This window comes from Mycena indigotica (assembly GCF_014461135.1).
Source record: "Mycena indigotica strain 171206Taipei chromosome Unknown Mind.scaff0016, whole genome shotgun sequence".
Classification (NCBI taxonomy): Eukaryota; Fungi; Basidiomycota; class Agaricomycetes; order Agaricales; family Mycenaceae; genus Mycena; species Mycena indigotica.
Window position 1 is genome coordinate 861,862 of NW_023503015.1, and position 22,573 is coordinate 884,434.

At 50.6% G+C, this 22,573-nt stretch overlaps 7 protein-coding genes across 7 annotated transcripts; 3 read left to right on the top strand and 4 right to left on the bottom strand.

Annotated features, from left to right (window-relative positions):
• Window positions 1–11: 11 nt before the first annotated feature.
• On the bottom strand, window positions 12–1,364 carry MIND_01361900 (Phosphopantothenate--cysteine ligase CAB2; the record flags this gene model as incomplete). Its single annotated transcript, XM_037370048.1, has 6 exons — window positions 12–407; window positions 459–578; window positions 625–1,004; window positions 1,063–1,091; window positions 1,141–1,175; window positions 1,224–1,364. The coding sequence occupies 6 exons, from the start codon at window positions 1,362–1,364 to the stop codon at window positions 12–14; spliced, it is 1,101 nt and encodes a 366-aa protein (XP_037213604.1).
• Window positions 1,365–1,588: 224 nt separating this feature from the next.
• MIND_01362000 (uncharacterized protein) lies at window positions 1,589–2,869 on the bottom strand (the record flags this gene model as incomplete). The annotated part of the gene is made up of 6 exons (XM_037370049.1): window positions 1,589–2,250; window positions 2,296–2,410; window positions 2,465–2,582; window positions 2,635–2,652; window positions 2,701–2,797; window positions 2,842–2,869. The coding sequence occupies 6 exons, from the start codon at window positions 2,867–2,869 to the stop codon at window positions 1,589–1,591; spliced, it is 1,038 nt and encodes a 345-aa protein (XP_037213605.1).
• Window positions 2,870–3,298: 429 nt separating this feature from the next.
• MIND_01362100 (uncharacterized protein) lies at window positions 3,299–4,214 on the top strand (the record flags this gene model as incomplete). The annotated part of the gene is made up of 4 exons (XM_037370050.1): window positions 3,299–3,601; window positions 3,647–3,838; window positions 3,896–3,992; window positions 4,039–4,214. 4 exons carry the CDS (start codon window positions 3,299–3,301, stop codon window positions 4,212–4,214), a joined length of 768 nt encoding a protein of 255 aa, XP_037213606.1.
• A 91-nt stretch (window positions 4,215–4,305) lies between these two features.
• MIND_01362200 (uncharacterized protein) lies at window positions 4,306–9,931 on the bottom strand (the record flags this gene model as incomplete). The annotated part of the gene is made up of 25 exons (XM_037370051.1): window positions 4,306–4,467; window positions 4,516–4,773; window positions 4,831–4,956; window positions 5,011–5,316; window positions 5,364–5,698; window positions 5,745–5,875; window positions 5,922–5,964; window positions 6,012–6,507; window positions 6,553–6,666; window positions 6,712–6,915; window positions 6,965–7,182; window positions 7,232–7,259; window positions 7,317–7,567; window positions 7,616–7,677; window positions 7,722–7,755; window positions 7,803–7,833; window positions 7,882–7,936; window positions 7,985–8,067; window positions 8,119–8,224; window positions 8,282–8,625; window positions 8,678–8,826; window positions 8,877–9,262; window positions 9,312–9,381; window positions 9,439–9,589; window positions 9,635–9,931. The coding sequence occupies 25 exons, from the start codon at window positions 9,929–9,931 to the stop codon at window positions 4,306–4,308; spliced, it is 4,440 nt and encodes a 1,479-aa protein (XP_037213607.1).
• A 633-nt stretch (window positions 9,932–10,564) lies between these two features.
• Window positions 10,565–11,840, bottom strand: MIND_01362300 (Metallo-beta-lactamase superfamily protein; the record flags this gene model as incomplete). Its single annotated transcript, XM_037370052.1, has 5 exons — window positions 10,565–11,044; window positions 11,096–11,198; window positions 11,249–11,357; window positions 11,410–11,432; window positions 11,485–11,840. The coding sequence occupies 5 exons, from the start codon at window positions 11,838–11,840 to the stop codon at window positions 10,565–10,567; spliced, it is 1,071 nt and encodes a 356-aa protein (XP_037213608.1).
• Window positions 11,841–12,537: 697 nt separating this feature from the next.
• On the top strand, window positions 12,538–13,982 carry MIND_01362400 (Pkinase-domain-containing protein; the record flags this gene model as incomplete). The annotated part of the gene is made up of 3 exons (XM_037370053.1): window positions 12,538–13,102; window positions 13,155–13,896; window positions 13,949–13,982. 3 exons carry the CDS (start codon window positions 12,538–12,540, stop codon window positions 13,980–13,982), a joined length of 1,341 nt encoding a protein of 446 aa, XP_037213609.1.
• Window positions 13,983–16,970: 2,988 nt separating this feature from the next.
• On the top strand, window positions 16,971–22,566 carry MIND_01362500 (Calcium ATPase transmembrane domain M-containing protein; the record flags this gene model as incomplete). The annotated part of the gene is made up of 19 exons (XM_037370054.1): window positions 16,971–17,438; window positions 17,488–17,538; window positions 17,591–17,605; window positions 17,655–17,914; window positions 17,962–18,319; window positions 18,367–18,522; window positions 18,574–19,250; window positions 19,290–19,374; window positions 19,421–19,624; window positions 19,670–19,948; window positions 19,992–20,083; window positions 20,140–20,272; window positions 20,329–20,478; window positions 20,565–20,885; window positions 20,935–20,957; window positions 21,101–21,338; window positions 21,390–21,518; window positions 21,574–21,770; window positions 21,813–22,566. The coding sequence occupies 19 exons, from the start codon at window positions 16,971–16,973 to the stop codon at window positions 22,564–22,566; spliced, it is 4,590 nt and encodes a 1,529-aa protein (XP_037213610.1).
• Window positions 22,567–22,573: the final 7 nt, after the last annotated feature.

Sequence of the window (22,573 nt, forward strand, 5' to 3'; positions counted from 1 at the left end):
GTTTGTACAGTCTATTCCGTGTTCAATTCTTCTTCAATCCACGCTTCGTGCCTCCGTAAAAGCTCCGTCACGATGTCCTCTTCTATCTCTTTTCCAACAGCGTCTTCTGCGATCCGTAGCCATGATTCGACAAAGGTCATACTCTCCTGATGATCATGCTCCGATTCTCCAACTATGTGCTTGGGAGGAGGAGACGGTGGGAGTGGGGCGTCTACCGCTGCGGCATGGTCTGAGGAAGCATTTTCCTCGACACCTGGTGGCAAGGGTGGTAACGGCTTCCTCTTCTGCTCCACAAACACAACTTGATACTTGCGGGAATGTAACTCGTTGCCGATGACAACTTGGTGGCCGTATCGACTGAGGGCCGCGCGTGCTTTCGGAATTAACAGATGGTCATCGGTTTCCAGCTATCAAGCTGTTAAAAAACCCAAGATGCCACGAGGAAACGGATGTTGTACCTTGAAAGACACAATATACCCATCCCTCGTCCATTCTTCCACCATGGGTTTGAGAATCTTGGGGACTTGGTCCATCTCAATGTGCAGACTACCTTTGCCTGACTGGATCTTGTGCTCTGCCTGTGTTGAATGAGAGAGAATTCCCGTCAGAAAACAAGGGACCGACCATCTTCTGTCTTGGTAAGAAAAAGTCGCTGACCGCAGCCGCCAGGTAGTACATCGCCCGTCGCCCGAGGATTGACATTTCCTGCGACACAGCACGCAGTAGCCAGAGGTAGTCGTTCACCGTAACAAATGTGAGCGTGTGGAGAGTTCCAGCTACTTGCACACTTTTGTAGGCGGACAACACAGACAAAAGTTGCTCATCCTTCCTTGTGTCGCTGGTAATGCATGCCGTCTCGTCTTCAACAGCGAGGAAGTCGAGAAAGGGATTGGTCGAATGGGAATAGTGTCGGCTAAAGGGTTGCAGACTGAATTGGCGGTGCATGAAGATGACCGCATAGTCAGCTTTGAGGAAGTACTCGGCCGAAGTCGCGCCTCTAGTCCCTGTTTTCCAGGTTAGACGTGGATTCCGAGCGCTGTTTAGTTGTTGTAGCGGACACACCAGCACTGAAGTTATCCAAGAAGCGCACGCTATGAGAGCTTGAGCCCTTCTGAAGACCAGCGACGGTAGCGCTCTCACACGTTCAATTCCAGCGGCACCGTTGTTCCGCCACTCTGCGATATTGCATGAGGTAGCGTTCAACTGATGAGCGGTGCACTCACCGTAACCAGCACAACATTGCGTTTTGCTTCGACCTGTCGGGTTATGAAGTCTTTGACGCCAGAAATGTCCTGCGAAAGGGATGAAGGGGCTGGTTGCGTCGCAAAGTAGCTTTCTGCAGAGAATGGCGCGGTTTCAGTCATGGGCTGGTCCAAATCTCGGGAAGACTGGTCAAGCCTTCCGAATGGCTGACGGCAGTTGACTTTACTGACTTTACTACAAGTCGTTCGATGAGGATCAACAATACTCAAGGCAACGTATCAGGGACCCTGCAATCGAGAACAAGAGGACAAGAGGTGATTGTGAACCCGCTAAAGAATTTTACACTACAACCTACGCGAGAAGAAAACAAGAAATTGTCCCGACTCTACTGCCGCCATTGCTGGTCATAACTAGGGGGAGCATCTGTTGGGATAGCTGACCCCGATCCTGAGCCAGAAGCAGTAGATACTTGCGGCTCTGCTAGTGCTTCCCAAGTGAGCACCGTCTTGCCATCACCACGGAAGTACTCTTGTTGTTGTTGTTGTTGTTGCTGCTGCTGCACTGCAGGAAGGTTTGCTGGTCCAAATGAGGAGGGCGAGGCTGGAGTAAGAGGAATCAAAGGGCTGTGGGACGAAGATGGACTGGTAGGATATTGTTGAACTGATCCACCAGTGTTTTGGACAATCGGGGGTGTGGAAGCATAACCACCGGATGAGACACTCGGTGAATAGTGTAGTTGTTGAGGAAGAAGTGGATTAGTTGAAGAGGCGTATCCACTGCCCGACGAAACACTCGGCGAATGATGAAGTTGCTGAGCATGAAGCGAATTTGGAGTCCAAACCGGGTTCGGTATCGAGGGCTCAGACATTGGCGGTGGTGACGACGCATGTGAAGAAGGCACCATTGACATCGGACGCACGACACTTGCACGGTTAAAGGAGCCAGGTTCAGGAACGTATTGCCCCGACATTCCCATGGGAGGCCCTGTCATCGGGGTTGAATATGGGGAAGACTGAGGAGGTAGGCCGTATGGGGGTTGGATGTGGGCTACGATGAGGTCAGCAGGGTTCCTATGAGAGTCATGAAACCAACTGGAGGGTGGAAGTTGGATTATAGACGACGATAGTTGAGGAGGATAAGCATTCGTTCGGCGTCGCATCCGACGCCTGACCATTAGAAGAATTGCGATCAAGACAAGGACGCCAATCTACGAGGGGGTGAACAACGGAAGGATGGTAGGCCATAAATGAGACAAGCTGACAACAATCCCTGGGAGAACGCCTTTCGTAGACAGAAAACTGGAGTTGCTCCTTGAGGTTTGAGTCACTCTACTGGTTGGAGTAGTGCGCGTGGTCGTTGACCGAGAGCTAGTCGAATAGCTACAAGTTGCATAGTTAGGTTACAGGTTTCATAGACGCAAAGTTTTGGTACCTTCTTGTTGTATACGACCTAAAAAAAGTAAGTCTACGCCAGCAAGTATAATCAGGAACCACTTACATCGAATCGGGGTTCACTCGCAGCGAGGATGGAAGGAAGAGTGAAGAGAGCGAAGAGAGGGGCCTGGTGACACACAGCCATTCAACCACGACTGCCCCTGTTGACACGAGCAGACAGCGCTTCTTGAGCTAATCTATCAACCAAATGACTGCATCGTCGAATGGTCCATTGGCGAAGCGAGTATACGACAATCGACTGCTCAGAAGGACAGGATCGTTCAGGAAGCAAACGGGTTATGCACGTGACTCTCCCCCGCTTCAACTGCAACATACATGTGTAACTGGAGCAATTGGATCGAAATTGTCTCCCTGCTTGAGTGAAGTGTGTGTTCATTTCCGTGAGTCGTTATCGACAGGCAAGCTGTTCGTTCCCCATAATGAATGTACAGTATCAGATCAAATGAGAGGTAGGTTCACACTTTCTTCTACCGCCACACAGTATTATTAACTTGCCCCACCGATGCTTTGACTATAGGCCTTCCAGTCTCCACCTCTACATACAGCAAACACGAGGGGTCATGTCATTACTGCCAGGCGTTTATCAATAGAACTCATTTATAGGTTCGTCAGGCCAGCCGCTTTCCCCCAGCACTTCTTCTATGGCTGATGTTGCCGTATCAATTCCACCTTGTCATACTGTTCAAGATTCTCCTCCTGTCCCTCTAACAAAACTCCAACGACAAGAAGAGCTTTTGCAGCGTCGTTCTATGCCGAGCCATTGGAGAGCACCTTCCAACCCCGTGTTGAAGGTCTGTTTTCAAGCGCTATCCCTTATTGCCTTCGGTCAAGTGGGGCTAGAGCCTATCTGGGCAACTATAAAGCTGGAGGAAGAAGGGGATGAAAGCATCTGGGAGGAGGGAATCAGGATCACCTGCGACCGCTTGAATAACATGTTGCTTGTGGTAGGCAATTCTAGACTTTCGGGATTATCTCTGTCATTTTTACAGGCTAGTTTACTGCTGGCCACCTCGGCCGTTTTCATTACCACAACACCCCCCAGATTGAACATTGTGAATTATACTCTGCGGGGCCCTTATATCCTGATGCTAGGGGCTTTCGGCCTTCTCATTGGAGGTATTATAGTCGCCTCAGTAGCTGTCCTTACAACAGCTAAAGCGCGGCCGTACTGGTCAGAACAGGTAAGTGACACCATCCTTGTTTAAGTCGATAACCTCCCGGCCTGATGCATATGCCAGGTCCTCTACGCCACTCGCACTAACGTTTGGTGTACTCTCATCGTGCTTTCCTATCCGTTTTTTGCCATTGGGCTTGCTGCAATATTCTTGGCATTCGGTTCGTGCTTTCACCAGTGCGAGTCTCAAACTGATGAGCTAGGAAGGAATCTTGACCGCGATCTGGTCCGTTGAAGATTCGGGTCTCCAAGCAGCTGCTCCTCTTTTGCTCTTCTTCCCACTCTTGGTTGCGCTTCTTTTCGTGTACGTCAATGCAACGGCGAAAGCGCGCAGTCGGCTGCGAAAGAACTCGCAGGAAACGGCTGAGAGGATGCTTCCTTAGTCAGAAATTCAAGAAATTGGGTATTTATTCGTGAAATGGCTCGTTTACACATTAAAGTGACTGCTAAAAATGCATCTATAAGTTTATCTATTTAAACGTCCGATTTCGTCTCTTCTGTGGGTTCTTTTGTTTTGAGCTCCTTCGTCTTCTTGTCCTTGGGCACTCGTAGAAGCCAGTAAAAGAACACGGCGGCCGACGCATTGAAGAGGATGAAGACCCAAAGGATACCAAAGTTGCGCCATCGTTGAGAATACTGATGGGCAGGTGAGAAACCAAAAGTGAACAAAAGGGGAGGACGCACGAAAATGTTGCTCGAAGCTAGGAAGACATTCGTCTCTGCCACGGGGCAATACTCGCAGCCGCTCGTCGCGGTCGGGTTGTACACTCTGCCGCCAGCTAGGCTGATATATGGCTCGAAATACGTCTGGCAGGTTTGTCCAGACGTCGGGTCAACCCGCAGGAGCTCGATGTCAGAGCAGGTGACCTCGGTGTTAGCAACACCTGTTGCAAGCATGCCGCTAACTAGATAGCTGAAGGGCGAAACACGGTACATCCAAATCTAGAGAAAGAAGCTCAAACTTAGGACAAGCTCAGAAGAAGAAATTGCAATACTTACCCACCAGCCCAAGGTTCTCGGGGCAGCAAGCACACCACAGAATAGGAGGGTCAAGGAAAACAGCAGGTTGCCGGTATTTCCAGCAGCTTCGGCACTATCACTCCCGGCAACTAACATTTGACTGAACTAGAAGCAAAGGCACATCAGTCTCTGTGTCTGAAAGATAACGCGAGCCCCTACCGTTGAAGTGAAGAGCATGAACTGGAGGATAAACAAGAACATCAACGCTCCACGCTCTCTAACTTGATGGAAGGGCATGGCGTTGCGGTAAAGACCGATTGGGTAGTACCACGAGACAAAGCTCACGACAGCCGAGAGCGCTTGCCACGGAAGTTCGACGAGAATTTGAGCGATCAAGAATGCGCGCCACGAGTATGCTTTCGACGGTCGCTCACGCGCTTCGTAAAGTTCTCGTTGCGACACGAATAGAGGCATTATTTGCTGCTCCAAGTTACCGAACAAGATCAGCAGCATGAAAATAGAGAACTGAACGACGAGTTAACACAGCACATTTGAGTGATTCGGGACTATACCAGTTGGTTTTGTAACCCTTGAAGAGTATTTTCCGCCTTGTAAAAGGTAAAGCCGATAAAGAGTGAAGAAATGCCGACGAGGGCCAGTTTGGAGTAGATATATGTCGGAGTTCGCCAATATTGGATCCAAACCCGCTTCAGGGTTTCTTGCAGCTGTGTTGAGAATGGCATCGCGAAAAGTTCGAACCCGGCAACAGACTCTCCGGTATCAGGAACCTTCGATAAATCGCTGGCCATGGCATCAAATTCCTTGCGGATGGCGACACGCTCCTCGCTAGCCTTCCAGACCTCGGGCCAGTCTTGGGCGGATTTATGACCACGAGCAGCACCGATAACTGGTTCCAAGCATCAGATTGGGAAAACGCAAGTAAGATGGATTACCTTCTAGAATCCATTCTGCCGGATTAGCCTCTGGAGGACAGGGAGAAGCACCGTATTTCTCGAAGTAGCTGGTGAGGATTTTCGAGTTTTCGCCAATCTCGCCGAAATACACAGTCTTGCCGCCGGGGGCCCTGGAACAGAATTGGCCGGTAAACAAAAGAGACGAAAGGAACACACAAGAATAGCAAGCGGTCAAACTCTTGCATTAAGATAGCGCTAGCTGAGCGAAAATCAGATTTCTTCAACGTTCGAAGGGTAACGACGTACGTTGATGGATAGTCGAGAGAATGGCCTGACCGTGGTTGGCCAATTTGCGCATCAACTGACAGATAGACCAGGCCGTCTGCGAGTCCAGTCCGCTGGTGGGCTCATCAAAGAAGACCAGGAGCTCAGGTTTGGCGACCAGTTCAACCGCGATCGTCAGCCGTTTGCGTTGCTCGACATTAAGACCCTCTCCAGGTACACCGACGATTGCCTCCGAATACGATTCCATGTCAAGGAGCGCCAAAACCTCGTCCACATAGGCAAGTTTCTCTGCCTTCGGAATCGACTTGTGTTGGCGAAGGAGTGCGCTGAATTCAAGTGACTCTCGTACGGTTGAAGTGGCAAGGTGGAGATCCTGTTGTTGGACATAACCTGTCTTGCGCTGGAACGACTGGTCACGAGGGCGTCCATTGACCAACATGTCGCCCGTAACAACACCCATTGTCGTCCGAGTTGCCAATACATCCAAGAGCGTGGTTTTACCAGCGCCGGAAACACCCTTGAAGGAGTTCAAGACAGAACATGCTAGATGAAAATAGCTCACCATAAGCGCAGTCAGAGTCCCAGGCTTCACCCAGCCATCGACATGGTCCAGTAGTCGCCGATCGGACTTGTCCTTGAGCTTGATGTCATAGCAAACGTCCTTCCACATGAAGATCTAACGAGATTAGGGACTGTCCCTCATACAGAAAATAACGCTAACCTTCGTCTGTCTAGGGATCTTCATGTCACTCTCTTGCTTTGCTGAGGTGTTACCGGCAGTCGGTTTCTCTCCGACCGTTGAACTCTCCGTGTCGTCCTTGCGTTGGTGTGGGACACGCCCACGAGTGAACACCAGAACTTCTCCCTTCGATTTCACAGCCGAGATGTATTCCGTGGCAATCAGGTGGGTGGCACAGAAGACGATCTGCTCTTCAATAAGAGCTATAATTCAGCACAGGTAAAGTTGAGCTCACCATATAGCCAATAAGGATTCCGAAATTCCGCCATAGATGGCTATGAACATAGCTAAAAGACGTTTCCAGATACTCTGCTCCAACGACAAAATCGTTTCCAGGTCGCGCGCCCGTGGTGCTGCATATGCGGTTTAGTGCTGACACATTGGCATATGCAGGCCCAGCCGGGATGAAGGCAGCACAAGGATAGGTCCGACCCGAAAACTCGTTCACCATCACTATTAGTGGGATGAGTTGTGCGAATGACATAGAGCAAGACACACATACGCGATTCGAACGCATATCCGACAGGGTTCTTGTTTAGGACGAATAAATGTCAGTGTCGGAAACGGCAATAGGTACAGATACTCACGATGTAGTTTATCCACCTGAACCAGACAACCATGTCACGCACAGGTACCGTAAAGCCCGTATACATGACGAGACCAAGGATGAAGACGGCCGCTGGTGTTAATGCTTGGATTAGAGAACGAGAAACGGATGCAATTGTTCGGAAAATCATCGACATCACGAGGGTGCACGTGATCGAGAACAGGTAAAAGATGAAGAAAGCGCCAGGTTCCCGTCGAAGATTGGTCATAAAATATAGTGTCAGATTAACGACTGGTATTAAAGTTAACAGATAGAATTCGATCAGGCCTGCAGACGCACCTGTTGCCGTGATCATTTTAGCTGGTATGTCACAAATCATCGAGGAAACTGCTTCCGCGAAACTGGCGAAAATAAGTGACTGCCAGTTAGCCTTTAAACCACATACGGATGATATAAAGCGTATGCATTATGTTTTTCGACTGAGGATATAGGTTAGTGGCACGCGCGCTCCACAGCGACAGTTTACCTATAGGTCGTTGCGCGTATAAAGTGAAAATCTGTGGAGTGGGTGAGACATGTTGATGCTTCATGTGAGACAGTGCTACCTCAAGAGCACTAGCAAAAGCATTGACGAGGACTGCATAGAAAAGAAGAGCGCCTCTTTCATTGGTTTAGGTACCTTGACAACAGAAGAGTGCAGGCAAATACCTGCTGTAGAAGCTGCTCGTCGTGTTGGAGAGGTTGTAGAACACACTAGAGATGAGGAGAGCCATCAAGAAATTGCCGAAGACCTAGATGACAGGTCAATCAACGGTTTCCCTGCCTGCAACAAGAAGACCGACTGTTGTGTTGAATGTGGTGAGATCACCGTGTAGTCGTTGCCATCCACGTTCCATGCACAGCGCAATTTGACGGCGAACGGAGATGGTATACGGGGAGGACGCGCGACTGACAGACATCAACCATTAACATAAAATGGAGGTAAAACTAACAACGATAACTCACATCGAACGTGACTGTTGCTTTCTCCGGGACTGCCTGAACTTCTGGAGCGAATCGCCATTGAGTGGATACTCATTGTTGTAGGCTTCGATATCTTTGAGGAGTGTCTGATATTCGGCACTGTCCCTCCAAACCTTGGCGAACTCGTCTGCAGTGCGAGGGACACGATTCTCCCAACCAGGAGCAATGAGGCGCTCGGCGGGATTGGTCAGTGAGGTTAGGAAATCGCCCGTTGTTTGCCGAGGTGCACAAACGAAGCCTCTTGATTCCCAGAATTGACGGGCGTTATCCGTTGGACCGAAGTAGATTTGTCGACCTTCGTATAAAACAATAGCCTTGTCGAAAAGCTGGAATATCTTGTCAGCGGAAAGAAACGAACGAGATGACAAATTTATTCACATCATAAGCATTTTGTGATGCTTGATATATAGCGACCATCGCCGTTGAGCCCGCGAACTGTGTGGAGAGGCGGAGTGTTCGAATGAAGTCTAATGCAGTAGCGCTATCAAGACCGCGCGTACTGTTGTCCCAACATTGCAGCGGGGATCCTATCGCCAGGGTCAATTCAGTGATCACCACGAACATAATAGGTTCTTACCACTAAGCGTAGTTTCGGAGATGCTGACGCGCTTTCTTTCGCCTCCACTCACACCTCGGACGAAGTCATTGCCGACTTTGGTATCCATGGTGTGAGTGAGCCCAAATGTGGCCATCACAAGGTCACGAAGGTGTTGCGCATAGGCGTCACGCGATACACCTCCAATACGAGTCCGAGGGACTCGAGCCTTGGCAGCGAAGAGGAGCGTCTGGCCAACAGTTAAATGAGGGAAGTGAACGTCGGTTTCTGCATTATAGATGACTTCACCACGAAAGTCATTGTGCATGACCTCCTTGGGAATTCCCTGGTACTGGATATCGGAGTCGGGGTCGACCGTAAAACCGTGTGTCTGGCCGGCGATAGTCTTAAGGAATGTCGAGCAACCACTTCGCATGGAATTAGATAACGAAGGAAACATGAGCACAGGAAACAGACCTTCCCGGTCGTCCTAAGACAACAAGGAGTTCGCCGGACTTAACCAAGCCATCGAAGTCGCGCAAGATTTCTTTCGGAACCCACCATTAGCTTCCGGGGAGTATAGAGAGATCGAGTGTAGACTGACGAATATCGCGCTTGCCCGTGCCCATGCCTATCCATCCTCTGACTGCACTGAACATGCCCAACCAGATATTCCCTACAGTTTTCTGGTAGTCTGTGGGCGAGCCAACACCATGAACGTTGAGATTGTGGAAGGACACGCCAGCTGTTCGTGTCTACTCCTATGAGGTGCATATTATGACCGCAACAAGAGTACCCACCGGATAGTTCTCTGGGTCGCGTGAAACGATATGCATGACGGATTTGAGCCATTTCTCGATGTCAAACTTCTCGGAACGCGGGTCAAGCGTTTCGTCCCCGTGGGTTGCGTCAAAAGGGTTGGCCAACTTTTCTGGGTCGATATGTGAGTGTTGTGAGGCAGTTGCGGTTGTTTCCGTCCTCGTTGTTGCAGGAAGTCGTTCAACGGATTCCGAGCCCGACATCGTCCTAGCAAGCGCATGTATCCGCTCCTCCTGGTCATGGCTCAGTCGTATGGACTTGGGCGAACCGGGGTCCATGGTGGGGGGAAGGAAACAAATGGGACGAGCATCAGAGAATCTTACTGACTAAATAAATACAGTAGCCGGCGGCGCCCTTTCAGGGCATTGATGGCTGTTTACTTAGTTTTCGCTGCCAAGACTCTGCCTCTTTCCTCAAAACTGCTCCTCTAACGGGACTTGGACGAAGAAGAACAACGCGGGCCTAAAACCTGTGTAATTCTGGCGAATATCTGGCCCACAGTCTGCTGTGAACAAGCTGCAAACCAATTCACAGGGCCGGCTGACACATGAGAAATGACACCGAGGCACTCTCTGGGCGGATAACTGACAGTGAAGTATGCGATAAAACAGGACCGTCAACTAAGCACATATTACCGAGCGGTTGTTACACGGTAAGATTGCTTCCCAATTGCATCCCAGCGACAGACTACTAAACTATTAGCGTGAATGGATTCATTCAGAACGAAGACACTTTGAGTGCAAAGACTAGGTTCGGTAGCGCTCCGATGGAGGCATGTACCATTATACAAACAAACAAACAAGACGAACTTGCAAGGGCTATTCATTAGCTAGGAAAGGAATCGATCATGTTAATTGAAACTCGTTCCGTCAACAAATGCTGATCTCAAAATCAGATTAGATCTATAATCACTATCCTTCGCTAAACCTAAACGCAGGATTATCCGCGTTTAAGAAAGCCCACACAGTCATTTCCTTCCATCCCTTCGTCTTCCAATCATCGAGTGTGACCGGCATCTGGCGGAAAAGTGGCAGGACGGACGAATCATGCGCGAGAATAACAAGCACATCAGGGTTTGCGTCAAAGGCCGTTAGACTGTGGGCCGAGCGGTGGGCCACCGTTGCATCAGCGTGATAAGGCGAATTGTTGATCCGAAGGAGCGGGTCGGTCTGTGCCTTGAGGTCAAATGCATTTTCTGTTCCCGATTCGCCGAAATGGACGTTGGATACTGTAGCCTTCGTGTTATCAGTCAGTGCGGCAGGACATGGATAATTCCGATGAAGCAGGGCAGTTGGACGAAGGGCGCCGATATGGTGACAAGAATCAGCTCCCATAAGGACAAAACTCGTAGGTGTGGTTCGCGCCAAACCACAGAGGTGTCCGACTTGATGCTGTGAGAAGATGCTATTAGATGTATGTGCGTTGAAGCACGTGTTGCTTACACCAGGAACCGCCAGAAGATACAAGCTACCGTCTCCAAAGTAATCATGGGCATTGAAATCACCGATCTTAAGGTCGAAACTAACTCTTTTGATCGTCCGTCCCCTGCATATGAGGTCACAACAACAACAGCTATCAACATCTGGATTGCTTACTCGACATCGCTTGGGAGTAGTGTGCTGCTAGGATCAGTTTCGTACGTCTCCAATGCCAGCTCTTCACTGATTACAAGGCTCGTCGACGAGGGAAACCTGGAGATATCACCTGAGGTATCAGGTTAAACATCCTCTTCTCGTCATCTCCCTGAGAAACTCGCCTGTGTGGTCAACATGAGAGTGGCTGTATCAGAATTAGCATACGACCAAGAAATGCTTGCATTAGTTATACTCACCTCCATATTACGGCGTTGATGCTCTCTCTTCCGATTCCATCCGCCTCGATGAGATCGACAATGTCTGTTTTGACAGGAAAAGCCTTCTGAAGAAGAGTAGACACCTGTGGGGCACAATTCTCCAGATCCTTCCGCATGCCTAAGTCGAACAGAACATGTTGCTGAGTTGGAGCATGCTCAATGTAAAATGTGAATATAGGACATTTGAGATATTCGTGGCCAGACAAAACGGGCTCAAAGGCACCTGTGGCGGGCGCTTTGACATTGTCGTGGTCTCCAGCTTGAATGATGTCGAATATCTTCACAGTAACTGTAGCCAGCGAAGGAGGGACACCAAGGTCGTGATACGATGCCATGAAGCGGTTGGGTTTAAGTCGAAGGGTGCCATGCCGGTTAATAAGGACTCAAAGACGAGTCAAGCCTATATTGGGATCCGGTGCCGCTGAGCACGTCCGTTGTTGATCTCCGCCATGGAGAATATGCTTACACAGAGTTGTAAACATGGACTGTGCTGAGTTTTCCTTGGAACTCACAGTACATGAGGTGGTCTTGGAGTTAGTCGTACGCATATTCCGCTATCTTCAGTGTCCGTTGTGAACTTGAGTTTGTTACATGGTTTGAGGTCGAGCCTGAGTACAAGTCGGAATGAGTAAGTTCAAGATTTCCGTGATGAGTCGGAGATGATCAAGCTGGATTGGGCAGCCGCACGTTTGGCGGGCAACGACAGTACTAGTTCGTGACAAGTTCGTGAATACTCCAACGTCACGGTAACGAGCGCACGTGTTGTGTCACAGCCCTCTTGAACAACTCCTCCGAGTCCTCAATGTTTTAGTTCTTGGACGCTCCCGAGACAACCATGATCACTCTGTCCAAGAGCTAAAACATAGACTCTTTGCGGATAGCGGAAGCGCGGGTGTCATAGCAGAATGCACAGAATCCTCAAATACTGGAACTTGCGATGCTTTCTTTACCCTTTCGAACTTCTTCTCTCTCAAACCGCGTTGATCGTGGTACTCTAATATTCTTAAGACTTGACGACATTTCACGATTTTAATGCCTGCCTCTCGAAAACTTCCTAATCTCACTGGCCTTATCGTTGATTGTGGGCGTCTTCGTATAGACGAACAAATAGGCGCCGGCTCGTTCGGCACTGTTTACAGGGCCTCCCAAATCAGAGAGCCCTTCGACCCTCGGCTCCCCAAAACGGTCGCTGTAAAATGTCTGGGAGAGCGCTCGTTCTACACGGACAAGGAACACAGCATGCACTACGTCTGCTCATCCCACCCGTCAGTTCTGACCTTTTATGGCCAGTTCTCCGTGATGGAGGGTAATGTAGAGATTGTGTGCTTCATTTTAGAGCTATGCAAGCATAATCTCTGGACGCCCATCACATGGGGCACCTTCGACTACGACAACGACGCTGTCAAACGCGCCTTCAGTCAGATCCTAGATGGCGTCCAAAGCTGTCATGAGCGCGGTATCTACCACCGCGACCTCAAGCCGGAAAATGTTCTATGTCACAGCTCGGACCCCCAGGTTATGTTGGCGGACTTCGGCATGGCCATTCGGAACCCCAACTCTAATACCGCCTCCGGCACTCTCCCTTATCTTTCTCCCGGTTTGCTCCCCCTCCCCTGTTGTCTTGTTTGTATGTTAACCAAATTTCCCAGAGGCCCTTAGTGTCGCACTCAGGGATGGGAGTGCAACATACTCGGCTGCCCAAAACGATATCTGGGCTTGCGCAGTGATACTCGTCAACATGGTCACCGCCCGTTATCCGTGGCGTCAGGCCACTTCCTCCGACCCGGCTTGGTCCGCCTTTCTACTCGATCAAAAACACTTTTTATCGCGCAAATTCCCCATAATCTCGTCAGAGTTTAACCGGCTACTCGTGCGCTGCTTCAACCCAGAACCCGCAGAAAGGCCGTCACTCGCCGAAATGCAGGCCTCGATCTTGGGCATGCACGATTTCTTCCGGGATCCCCCCTCTCTATCAGTCCCCGTTGCATCTGCCTCCTCAGCCCCGACAACTCCTGGCGCCTCGTTCAGTTTCGAAGACTCGCGGTCACAGTCTACAAAACCATCGGCTCTTGATTCTGCTGACTACTCTCTGTTGCGCGAGCTGGCGGGTGACGATAAGCCGCTTTCAGTCGCTTCCCGCCAACAAGAGTCGAAACACTCCTATATTCTTCCGGCGGACCATCCAACCGTCCTGGCACTCCCGTCGGCCGACCAACGCCTTCTAGCTCGCCTACGCGCTAGACCACGACCGCGGATCGTGCGTTTCTGGAGCACCCGACACGTGACCCCGATTGCGCCTCGACCACCACCCAAGGTACTAAACCCCGCACAACGGCTGTGTCGTTGGGTTTGCAAGCAGATCAAGGCGCCGTTAGTGGGTCGCTCACTAGCGTGAGTTCGTTTGATTTATTCATGGCTATTTGGCTGATCATTTTTCTTACAGGTCTTCCCGTTCTGCAGGATCACCGGGGTGTTAGAACACTGAGCTCGGTCACGAAAGTGAGTGAATTCTCCGATACTTGTCCTTGCACTAAGTTATGGTCGTGACAGACGACGGAGCGGGCGGTAGTTGGTAGTAAGTATATACAGAGTCCGAATGTAGCTGGAGGCAAGCTGACTGTTGTGAGGGTGGCAGTGCTACCGCCTGATTCCCTCATAACAGCGAGCGTCTTCCTTCAGGCATTCCAGAAAGGGCCCTGTCGGCGTGCAGGTCGACAGGCTTCTTTGTGGAATGCGTGAGGGAAGAGCCGACAAGTGCGTCTCCATAATCCAATGTACACAATCGATGTCCAATCAATCTCGTGACTTGTGTCGACACGCTGACAACAAGAGTAAACAAACAGTTGATCTTTTCCTCCCACCATGTATAACGCGCCGAGACCCCCAATCGCGTCGCCCGCCTCGAGATACACGTCCCCCGCGTACTCTTCGCGCCACTCCTCTCCATTGGTCTCCAGATACACTACCCCCAATACTCCCTCCACACCGTCGTCGTATGCGCCAGCGACACCGGAAAACTACCGTTTGAAGCGTCTGAGCTTCTCCCCAGAAGTTGCCAAAGCACAAAACTGGCGTTCACGCGCCTCCCAGCATGGAATTCGTGTCCAAGATGGTGATGACGATGACGATGACCTTTTGGACGCGTCTTTTGAAGCTCCCCTGTTGCCCCCATTTCTCACCGCCCCCCGTCGTCGAGCCCTTTCATACGCCTCAGAGAACATCCCCCACACCCCTCCCCGCAACCAACTCGTCGCAACCAAACTTCGTCTTCAGGGCAGCGTGACTGCTCCAGCCCACGAGCGGCGTGCATTTGGCCTCAAATCCAACTTGCCCGATGTTGATGAGCACGTGGACCTCTGTTGTGAAGAGGCGCCTGTTGCTCAGCCATCCCCTTCTCATTGCTCCTCATGTGCTGTCGCGTCGAAACAACTCGCGATGCTCAAACCTTGCACTCATGTCCTCTGTCCTGCTTGCCTCACATCCGCACTCAACATTGTCGATCAACTTTCCATGCACTGTGTCGTTTGTCGTGCCACAGTCGATACGTTTGGCCTTGTCCAATCTCCTGCTTCTCCTGTTATCGAACACAGTCTTCTCCCAACATCTCCCTCTGCGAGCGAAGACCCCGTTGTCCTCCGCATCGACAACGTCCCCTGGGATATTACTCCACCTGCGATTCTCACCTTCCTTGGTGTATCTCGTGAATTTGGCGCTCGTGCATATGTCCTGCTCGATCGACTGGGCAAGACACAGTCCCATGCGTTTGTGGAGCTTCCCAACGAGGCCATGGCACGCTCTGTCCTCCGTGGCGAACACCGTGCAGCACCTGTCCTTGGAACTGGGCGTCGAGCACGTGCTGTGACACTCACGCGTTCTTCCCAGTCTGCGTTGATGTCCGCTGTCTTTCCATCTTGGGCCGGCGCATTTGATGGTTCTGTTCCATCTCTTGCTGGGGTCTCTGCTCCATCGCTGCCTGGTGCATTGGAAGGAGGGCTAATGCGCGAATCAGAGTTAACTGATCTCCTCTATTTGATGCGTACACAAGATGCCCGTTTCGTCAAAGTTCCTGTCCTCCCGTTTTTCGCCCTCGTCAACATTCTCGCAAAATTCCCCACTGACAGAGACAGTCGGGTATTCTGGAGCGCAGCCCTCCGCGATCTACTTTATGATGTGTCTTATGCTGCTATTCAAGTCCTTCGTGCCCGCAATCCTGAACAAATCGACGAAGACCTCGTCAAAGACCTCGTCAGAACCGCGATAGGATGTCATGGTGAGTATTTTCTCCATTTCGCCTCGCTGTACAATTGTGTTGATTGCGTTTCCCTGCAGCGTTCACCGAGCAGCAATTGCGTGGCCTTTCAGAGTTCGACACACCTTCGTCCCTTGCTTCCTCTTCGGAGCAAGACTACGACGAAGATGCCTTCCATGCCCGTTTCAGCACGACTCAAGCCTCAACTGCGCAGGGACAATGCCAAACCTTTGCTCCCCCTTCATCACCATACACATCATTCGAGCATTTGCTGCCTGTCTCTTCCCTCCCGCCATCTCCACCTCGTGCTGCCTCTCCCATTCCTGAGACGGACGAGCCCATCGACACAGTGCGTATGACCCAGCTGGCGGCAGAATTCGGAGTTGAGCGAGAGCTTATTGAGGCCTTGGCACTGAGATTCGGCATCACTGCTTGAGGTCGCGTCGGTCCTACATTTTTTGATGATCATGTTGCCTGCTTGTTCCCTCCCATGCTTGCCCTGTATACGCATCGCCTCCACTGCCTTTACCGTCCCTATGCACTCGGAATCGCTCTTCTCCTCTTCCATCATTCTCGCATCGCTATCGCTTTCCTCGTTCTTCATCACGTTATATCACGGTTTCCCTCACTCACTCACGAAAGTATCCTAACTTAACTCAGCGGAGTTCTCTCTTTCTCTCCTTGACTCGACGTCGCACTCGTATTGAAGGTTAGAAATCCTATTAGATAGTGCACTAAGGCTGTACTATTCAGTGTAGATTATCAAGAAATTTTGTCGAGCTGAAGAGACCAATAGTTCAACGTCCAATTTCGATTTTGGAGGCCCAAATAAACACGTGTTGTGACGTCACAACACACATTTTCTTTTGCTCAAGGAAACAGGTACGCCCCTGCCGTTGCAAGAAGCCATTTAATCTTTCCCTGTCTCTCTTTGGTGCATTCGAAGACATCACCTGGAACTAAATGCCTGCAATTTTTCCTTGCGCTTCACGGTCACCTGTCTTTACTATGAACTTGAGCGCGCGGAGTGGCATCAGTGCTTGAGTGCTGCGCGATTTTGGCCGCTATTCCAGTCGGTGGCGGGCCTGAGCGATTTTAGCTATTGCAACATCATATCGCACCAACGACTTGTTTGATCTGTATTTCACTTGTATTTCCTCCTTCAAAAGGCGATAGCATTTTTATGTGAGCCCCTCCTCTCTCTCTCCATCCTGCCATGCCTGCTCATGCTGATGAAGAGAAACCACTTGCGCATAGCGAGTCTGTCCCTGCTCGCTCCCGTGAGCTGCCTGGCGTCAATCCTCGGAATGTTGCAATCGAGTTCGGATTCTCTCTCTTACCATTTGGCTTCCTGCTCAATTCCCCCTCTAGATACCGCACTATTTCCATCCATGTCGACACTCTTCACGAAACCAAGGAGAAAAACAAGGAAAAGCAAGCTGCGCCTGTCAGCCCTGCCACTGCGATATCCGGTATTGACGTCCACCTGCTCGGTGTCGATGAGGTCTACCAGCGTTTTTCTTCCTCGCCGATACAAGGTCTTGAAGCCGCTGCTGTTACGCGCCGGGCCAAAGATGGGAAGAACATCATTTCACCTCCCAAGACCCAGTATTGGAAAAAGCTTCTCAACTACATTTTCGGAGGCTTCAATGCATTGATTTGGGTGGCTTTCATTGTCACGGTAGTATGTGCATCCACATTTGTGACTGCGACAGTTGCTGCATCCCTCGTAGCTGTCCTATGAACCCCTCGGAGAACCAGACCCTGCCGTCTTCAATCTTGGTGTAAGCTCTCTGGCTCTGCACACTCGTTAGCTGATATTTTTCATTTGTCTAGGTAGCAGTGCTGCTGGTAAGCGCGTGCTGGTTAGGTTGTTGGCAGTCATTTGACTGTTATCAAGCTCCTCGTCATCATATCCTCCAGTCTCTTCTATGCCTTGGTCGACTTCCACGCTTCTAACATAATGAAATCCATCAAGACCCTCATCGCTGAAGATGCAACCGTTATTCGTGACGGTAAACCGCAGACAATTTCCGCCCGCGACGTTGTTGTCGGTGATTTGGTCCAGATTTCCATGGGGGATCGGGTACCGGCTGACGTCCGCATTGTTTCTGCCACTTCTGACCTCAAATTTGACCGTTCCCTCCTCACCGGTGAAAGGTCAGTACTTTTCAAACTCTTGCTTTTATATCCCACAATTCTTTTAGTGAAATGATTCCTGGGACAGTCGAAGCAACATCGGACAATGCCCTTGAAACCCGCAATCTGGCCCTTACATCGACGTTTGTTGTTCAAGGGTCATTCACCGGTGTCGTTTTTGCCATCGGGGACAACTCAATCATGGGTCGCATCGTTTCAATGTCGGGGACGGAGAAGTTCAAACTCACGTCGGTTCAAAAGGAAGTCTGGTTCTTCACTAAGGTCGTGTCGGGCATTGCGCTTGCTTTCTTCATTCTTTCTATTGTCGTCTGGGGTGCATGGATTCGGCGCTCGTTCCCGGGATTCGAGACGGCTTCCTTGGCCATCATCAACTCTCTTGGTTGCCTGACGGCATTTATTCCACAAGTAAGATCCAAGACTTTTCAAGAGGATGAACTGACCAATCGGATCAGGGTCTGCCTATTTGTGTTGCGCTTTCGCTCACAATTGTCGCTCGTCGCATGGCCAAACACTCGGTTCTCGTCAAAAATCTCGCCACTATAGAGACTTTAGGGTGCATGTCGGTCCTATGCTCTGACAAGACAGGTACCCTGACCACGGGTAAGATGGTATCGTGTAAATATTGCTGCTTCAGATCCTTCTCTTACTTGTCCACCTAGACTGTCCAGAGTGTAGCGTTTCTTGGGGAAGAGTTGACAGTTCCTGCTCTCTTTGAAGCCCAAGCGGATGGATCTCTTCGTCTTCCGGTTGCTCTTCGTGCTTTATACATGATAGCTCGTCTCTGCAATGGTGCCCAATTTGACGGCGGGGCGGATAGTCATGTACCAGTTGAAGAGCGAGCCATCAAGGGCGATCCTACGGACACTGCCATCCTTCGTTTCGCTGAAACCCTCTCTCTCACTGTCACAGACAATGCCATCAATTCCATCACATCCGGGCACAAGGTCATTTTCGAAATTCGGTTCAATTCTCGCAACAAATGGATGCTTTCGCTTGTTCAAGAGAACGACACGAAGAAGACGTACCTTTGCGTCAAGGGTGCGCCAGATGTGCTGTTTGGTCACTGCACTTCTGTCACCCGAGCCGACGGCACTATTGTTCCGCTCGATGATGACATCATGGCGGAGATACATGCCACTCAACAGGGCTGGTCTGGCAATGGTCAACGGGTTCTTGCGTTGTGTCGCCGTGAACTCGACATTATCAAACTGGAAGGACTGAATCCAGAGGTCCTGGAGGAAATGATGTATGAGGAGTTGCAGGACCTCACTCTCGTCGGCTTGATTGGCATTCGTGATCCTCCTCGGGTCGATGTTCCTCCTGCCATCGCAGGCATGTAGTCGTCTTGTTATTTATTTTCTCGATGTTCTAACAGCGCACTAGTCATCCGTCGGGCCGGTATCCGTGTGTTTATGGTGACTGGAGACTTCAAGCTCACTGCGGTCGCAATAGCAAAACAGGTTTGTATACCTGTGTTTCAAAAGCATTTGTCTTAATCTCATTCAGATTGGCCTCGTCACCGTGGAAAGACTTGACACCATTGACGACATGCGCTCGTCCGAGTTGGCTAAACGTTATATCAATTGCCCCCCTCCGCTTATCGCGCCTAACGATGACGACGGCGATCGGGCTCTGGTTGTGACTGGCGCCGAAATTGCTACTCTAGAACCAGCAGACTGGGACATGATTGCAGGTTGCTACACTGAGATCGTCAGCACTCCCAGTCCTTCCAATTCTAGTGCTAATATGCTCTAGGTTTTTGCGCGGACCACGCCTGAACAGAAACTCCGAATTGTCGAAGAACTGAAAGCTCGCGGTGATAACACCGTCGCTGTAACGGGGGATGGTGTCAACGATGCACCTGCCCTCAAAGGTGCCGACATTGGGATAGCGATGGGCAGCGGTAGCGATGTCGCCAAAGAAGCTGCTGCAGTCATCCTGCTCAACAACAGTTTTGTCGCTATTCCCATCGGCATCGAAATGGGCCGTCTGGTATTTGACAACCTCAAGAAGGTTATGCTCTATGTTATGCCGGTACATACCACCCAGTGTTTTATCTCCAACTGATGTCTTCCAGGCTGGAACTTACACGGAATTCATGGCTGTCTTGGGTAGTGTATTTTGCGGGATGCAAAGCTCACTCAGTTCCTATCTACAAGTTTGCTTCAGGTGCTATCGACTCTCCTTTCCACCTGTTCATTTTACACTAACTCTCTGTCCGCTAGTATGACCAACGATGTTGTCATGTCGATTCCGTTGATGTACGAAAAACCCGAGTCCGATCTTATGCTGCGTAAACCGCGCAATGCTCGCACTGAACGTCTCACTGATTGGCGCTTCTTCTTCCAAATATATTTGGTGTGGCCCTCCTTAGACTTGGAATGACCATGGTCTAATTTTTTCTTCCCCGCTAGTTCATCGGACTGATGATGTGGCCCTGCGCAATGGCGATGTGGTTCTACTGGATGTCTCTCCAGGGTCTTGGCTTCCATGACGTCATCGGAGTCTATAACAAGTGGACTGACGGCTACAAGGGCTACACTCTCGATCAACTGACACACTTCGTTAGTGTCGGCCAATGCATCTAGTAAGTGAACGCCTTGCCAATGGAAGGAATGCTGATGAATGCACAGCTATGGTAAATCCACAGGGTTACAACGGAATTTCTATTGATATTTTGGTAGTGACGATGGTCTTCATGCAATACGGTGGTCTTCTCGCTGTCCGAAATCGGCGCGTATCGATCATCAATTCCAATCCGCTTTGGGGACCACGTCGCAACCTCGTCGTTCCTGTGTCGATGGTGTTCACCATGCTCATAGCCATCGTCAACCTTTACGGGCCCGGCTTCCAGAATGTCTTCAAGACCGCTCCTATTCCAGCCAAGTTTTGGGGCATTCCCTTTGGATTCGCCGCTGGCATCCTGCTTATAGATGAAATTCGCAAACTCATTGTGCGAACGTACCCCCAGGTCTGTAGTTGTTTGGTCTTGTGCCTCAATAATTGAATTTTCAAACTAGTCTTTGGTCGCCAAAATGGCCTGGTAGTTCTTAGCGACATTCTCGATTAGATACAAATTATTTAACCATACATTTTTTCCTCCCGTGACTCACTGACATGTGATACGTGACAAGCGCGATTCGGACCGGGTTCCGGGCCGCTTATCTCATTGAATCGGTATATCAGGTTGAGGACCATCTCACGAAACTACTACATCATGGCCCAGACATTCACGCCCTACGCACTGGGAACCCTTCCGTCCAAGGATGCTCTTGTTAAGCAATATGTTGGCGAGCCTTTGGAGAAGTTGAGAACACCAGCATTTGTCATTGACCGCGCAGTCTTCAGAAAGAACTGCACGCGAATGCTGGCGAATGCAAAGATCTGGGGGGCTTCTCTGAGGACACACCTGAAAACACACAAGGTTGGAATTTAAGCGCTCGGGTCACTATCGATTCAAGCTGGAAACCTTCAGACAGTGGAAGGAGCGCGACTCCAACTTGACGAGGGCGAACTGAAGACACACGCCGTTGTTGTTTCGACGCTGATGGAGGCCTGGCAGGTGGTGCAAGGCGGTTTAGTCAAGGACGGAACGGTTAACGATGTGCGCAACTTCGCTCACTGGCCATCACACTTTATGCTGAAATTGTCTTGTCAAGATTCTCTATGGCCTCCCGGTTGGCGTGAACAAAATTGCAGATCTCTCAGACCTCTGGGACGAAGTTGCTAAGGATGGCGCTGTCGTGCGTCTGATGGTAGATCACCGGGACCAAATCAAGTGTCTTGAGGAGTTCGAGAAAGTGCGTGCAACACCCCGACGATGGTCGGTCTTTGTCAAGATTGATGGTGGTCAGCGGTATGTGGTCATGGTCGTTGACGTCACTCTGACATTTTTTAGCCGCGCTGGAGTATCCACAGCAAGTGACAGTTTCGTCCCCTTCCTCAAAACTCTATTCGACTCACCAGCCATCTCCGTCTATGGGTTCTATATACACGCAGGCAATGCGTACGCATCTACCACTATCACCGAAGCTTCGTCTTTCCTTTCCAGCGAAGTCAACGCGGTGAATGATGCGGCCGGTATTGCTCTCCCCATCTTGGCCTCCTCTGTTAATGCCCATCTTTACACATCGCCGTTCGTGCTTTCCGTTGGTTCCACCCCAACAGCCCATGCTGCTACCCCCGACTCGACTGTCCGCGCAGCCGTCTCAACACTGAATGGCTCTCTTGAGCTCCACGCCGGCAACTATCCCATGAACGACCTCCAGCAAAAGCACACAACACTAATCTCAGACGAACATATCGCTCAACGAGTTCTCGCTACCGTTGTTTCGCATTACCCGGGACGCGGCAGTTCTGGCTCTGATGAGGCGCTCTGCGACGCTGGCTGCATCGCTATGAGCAAAGACACCGGGCCAAGCGGGGGTTTCGGAGACATTGTTGGCAGGCCATGGAGGCTGGGAAGAATGTCTCAGGAGCACGGTATTTTGACGCCAACTGAGGCTGGCGCAGTGGCGCCGAAGGTGGGAGAGATGGTGGAGATTGTTGGTCAGCACGCCTGCTTGATCGCTGCGGCATACCCTTGGTATTATGTGGTCGAAAACGGTGGTCGCACAGTGGTTGATGTCTGGGTCCCTTGGAAGGGATGGTAAAATAACT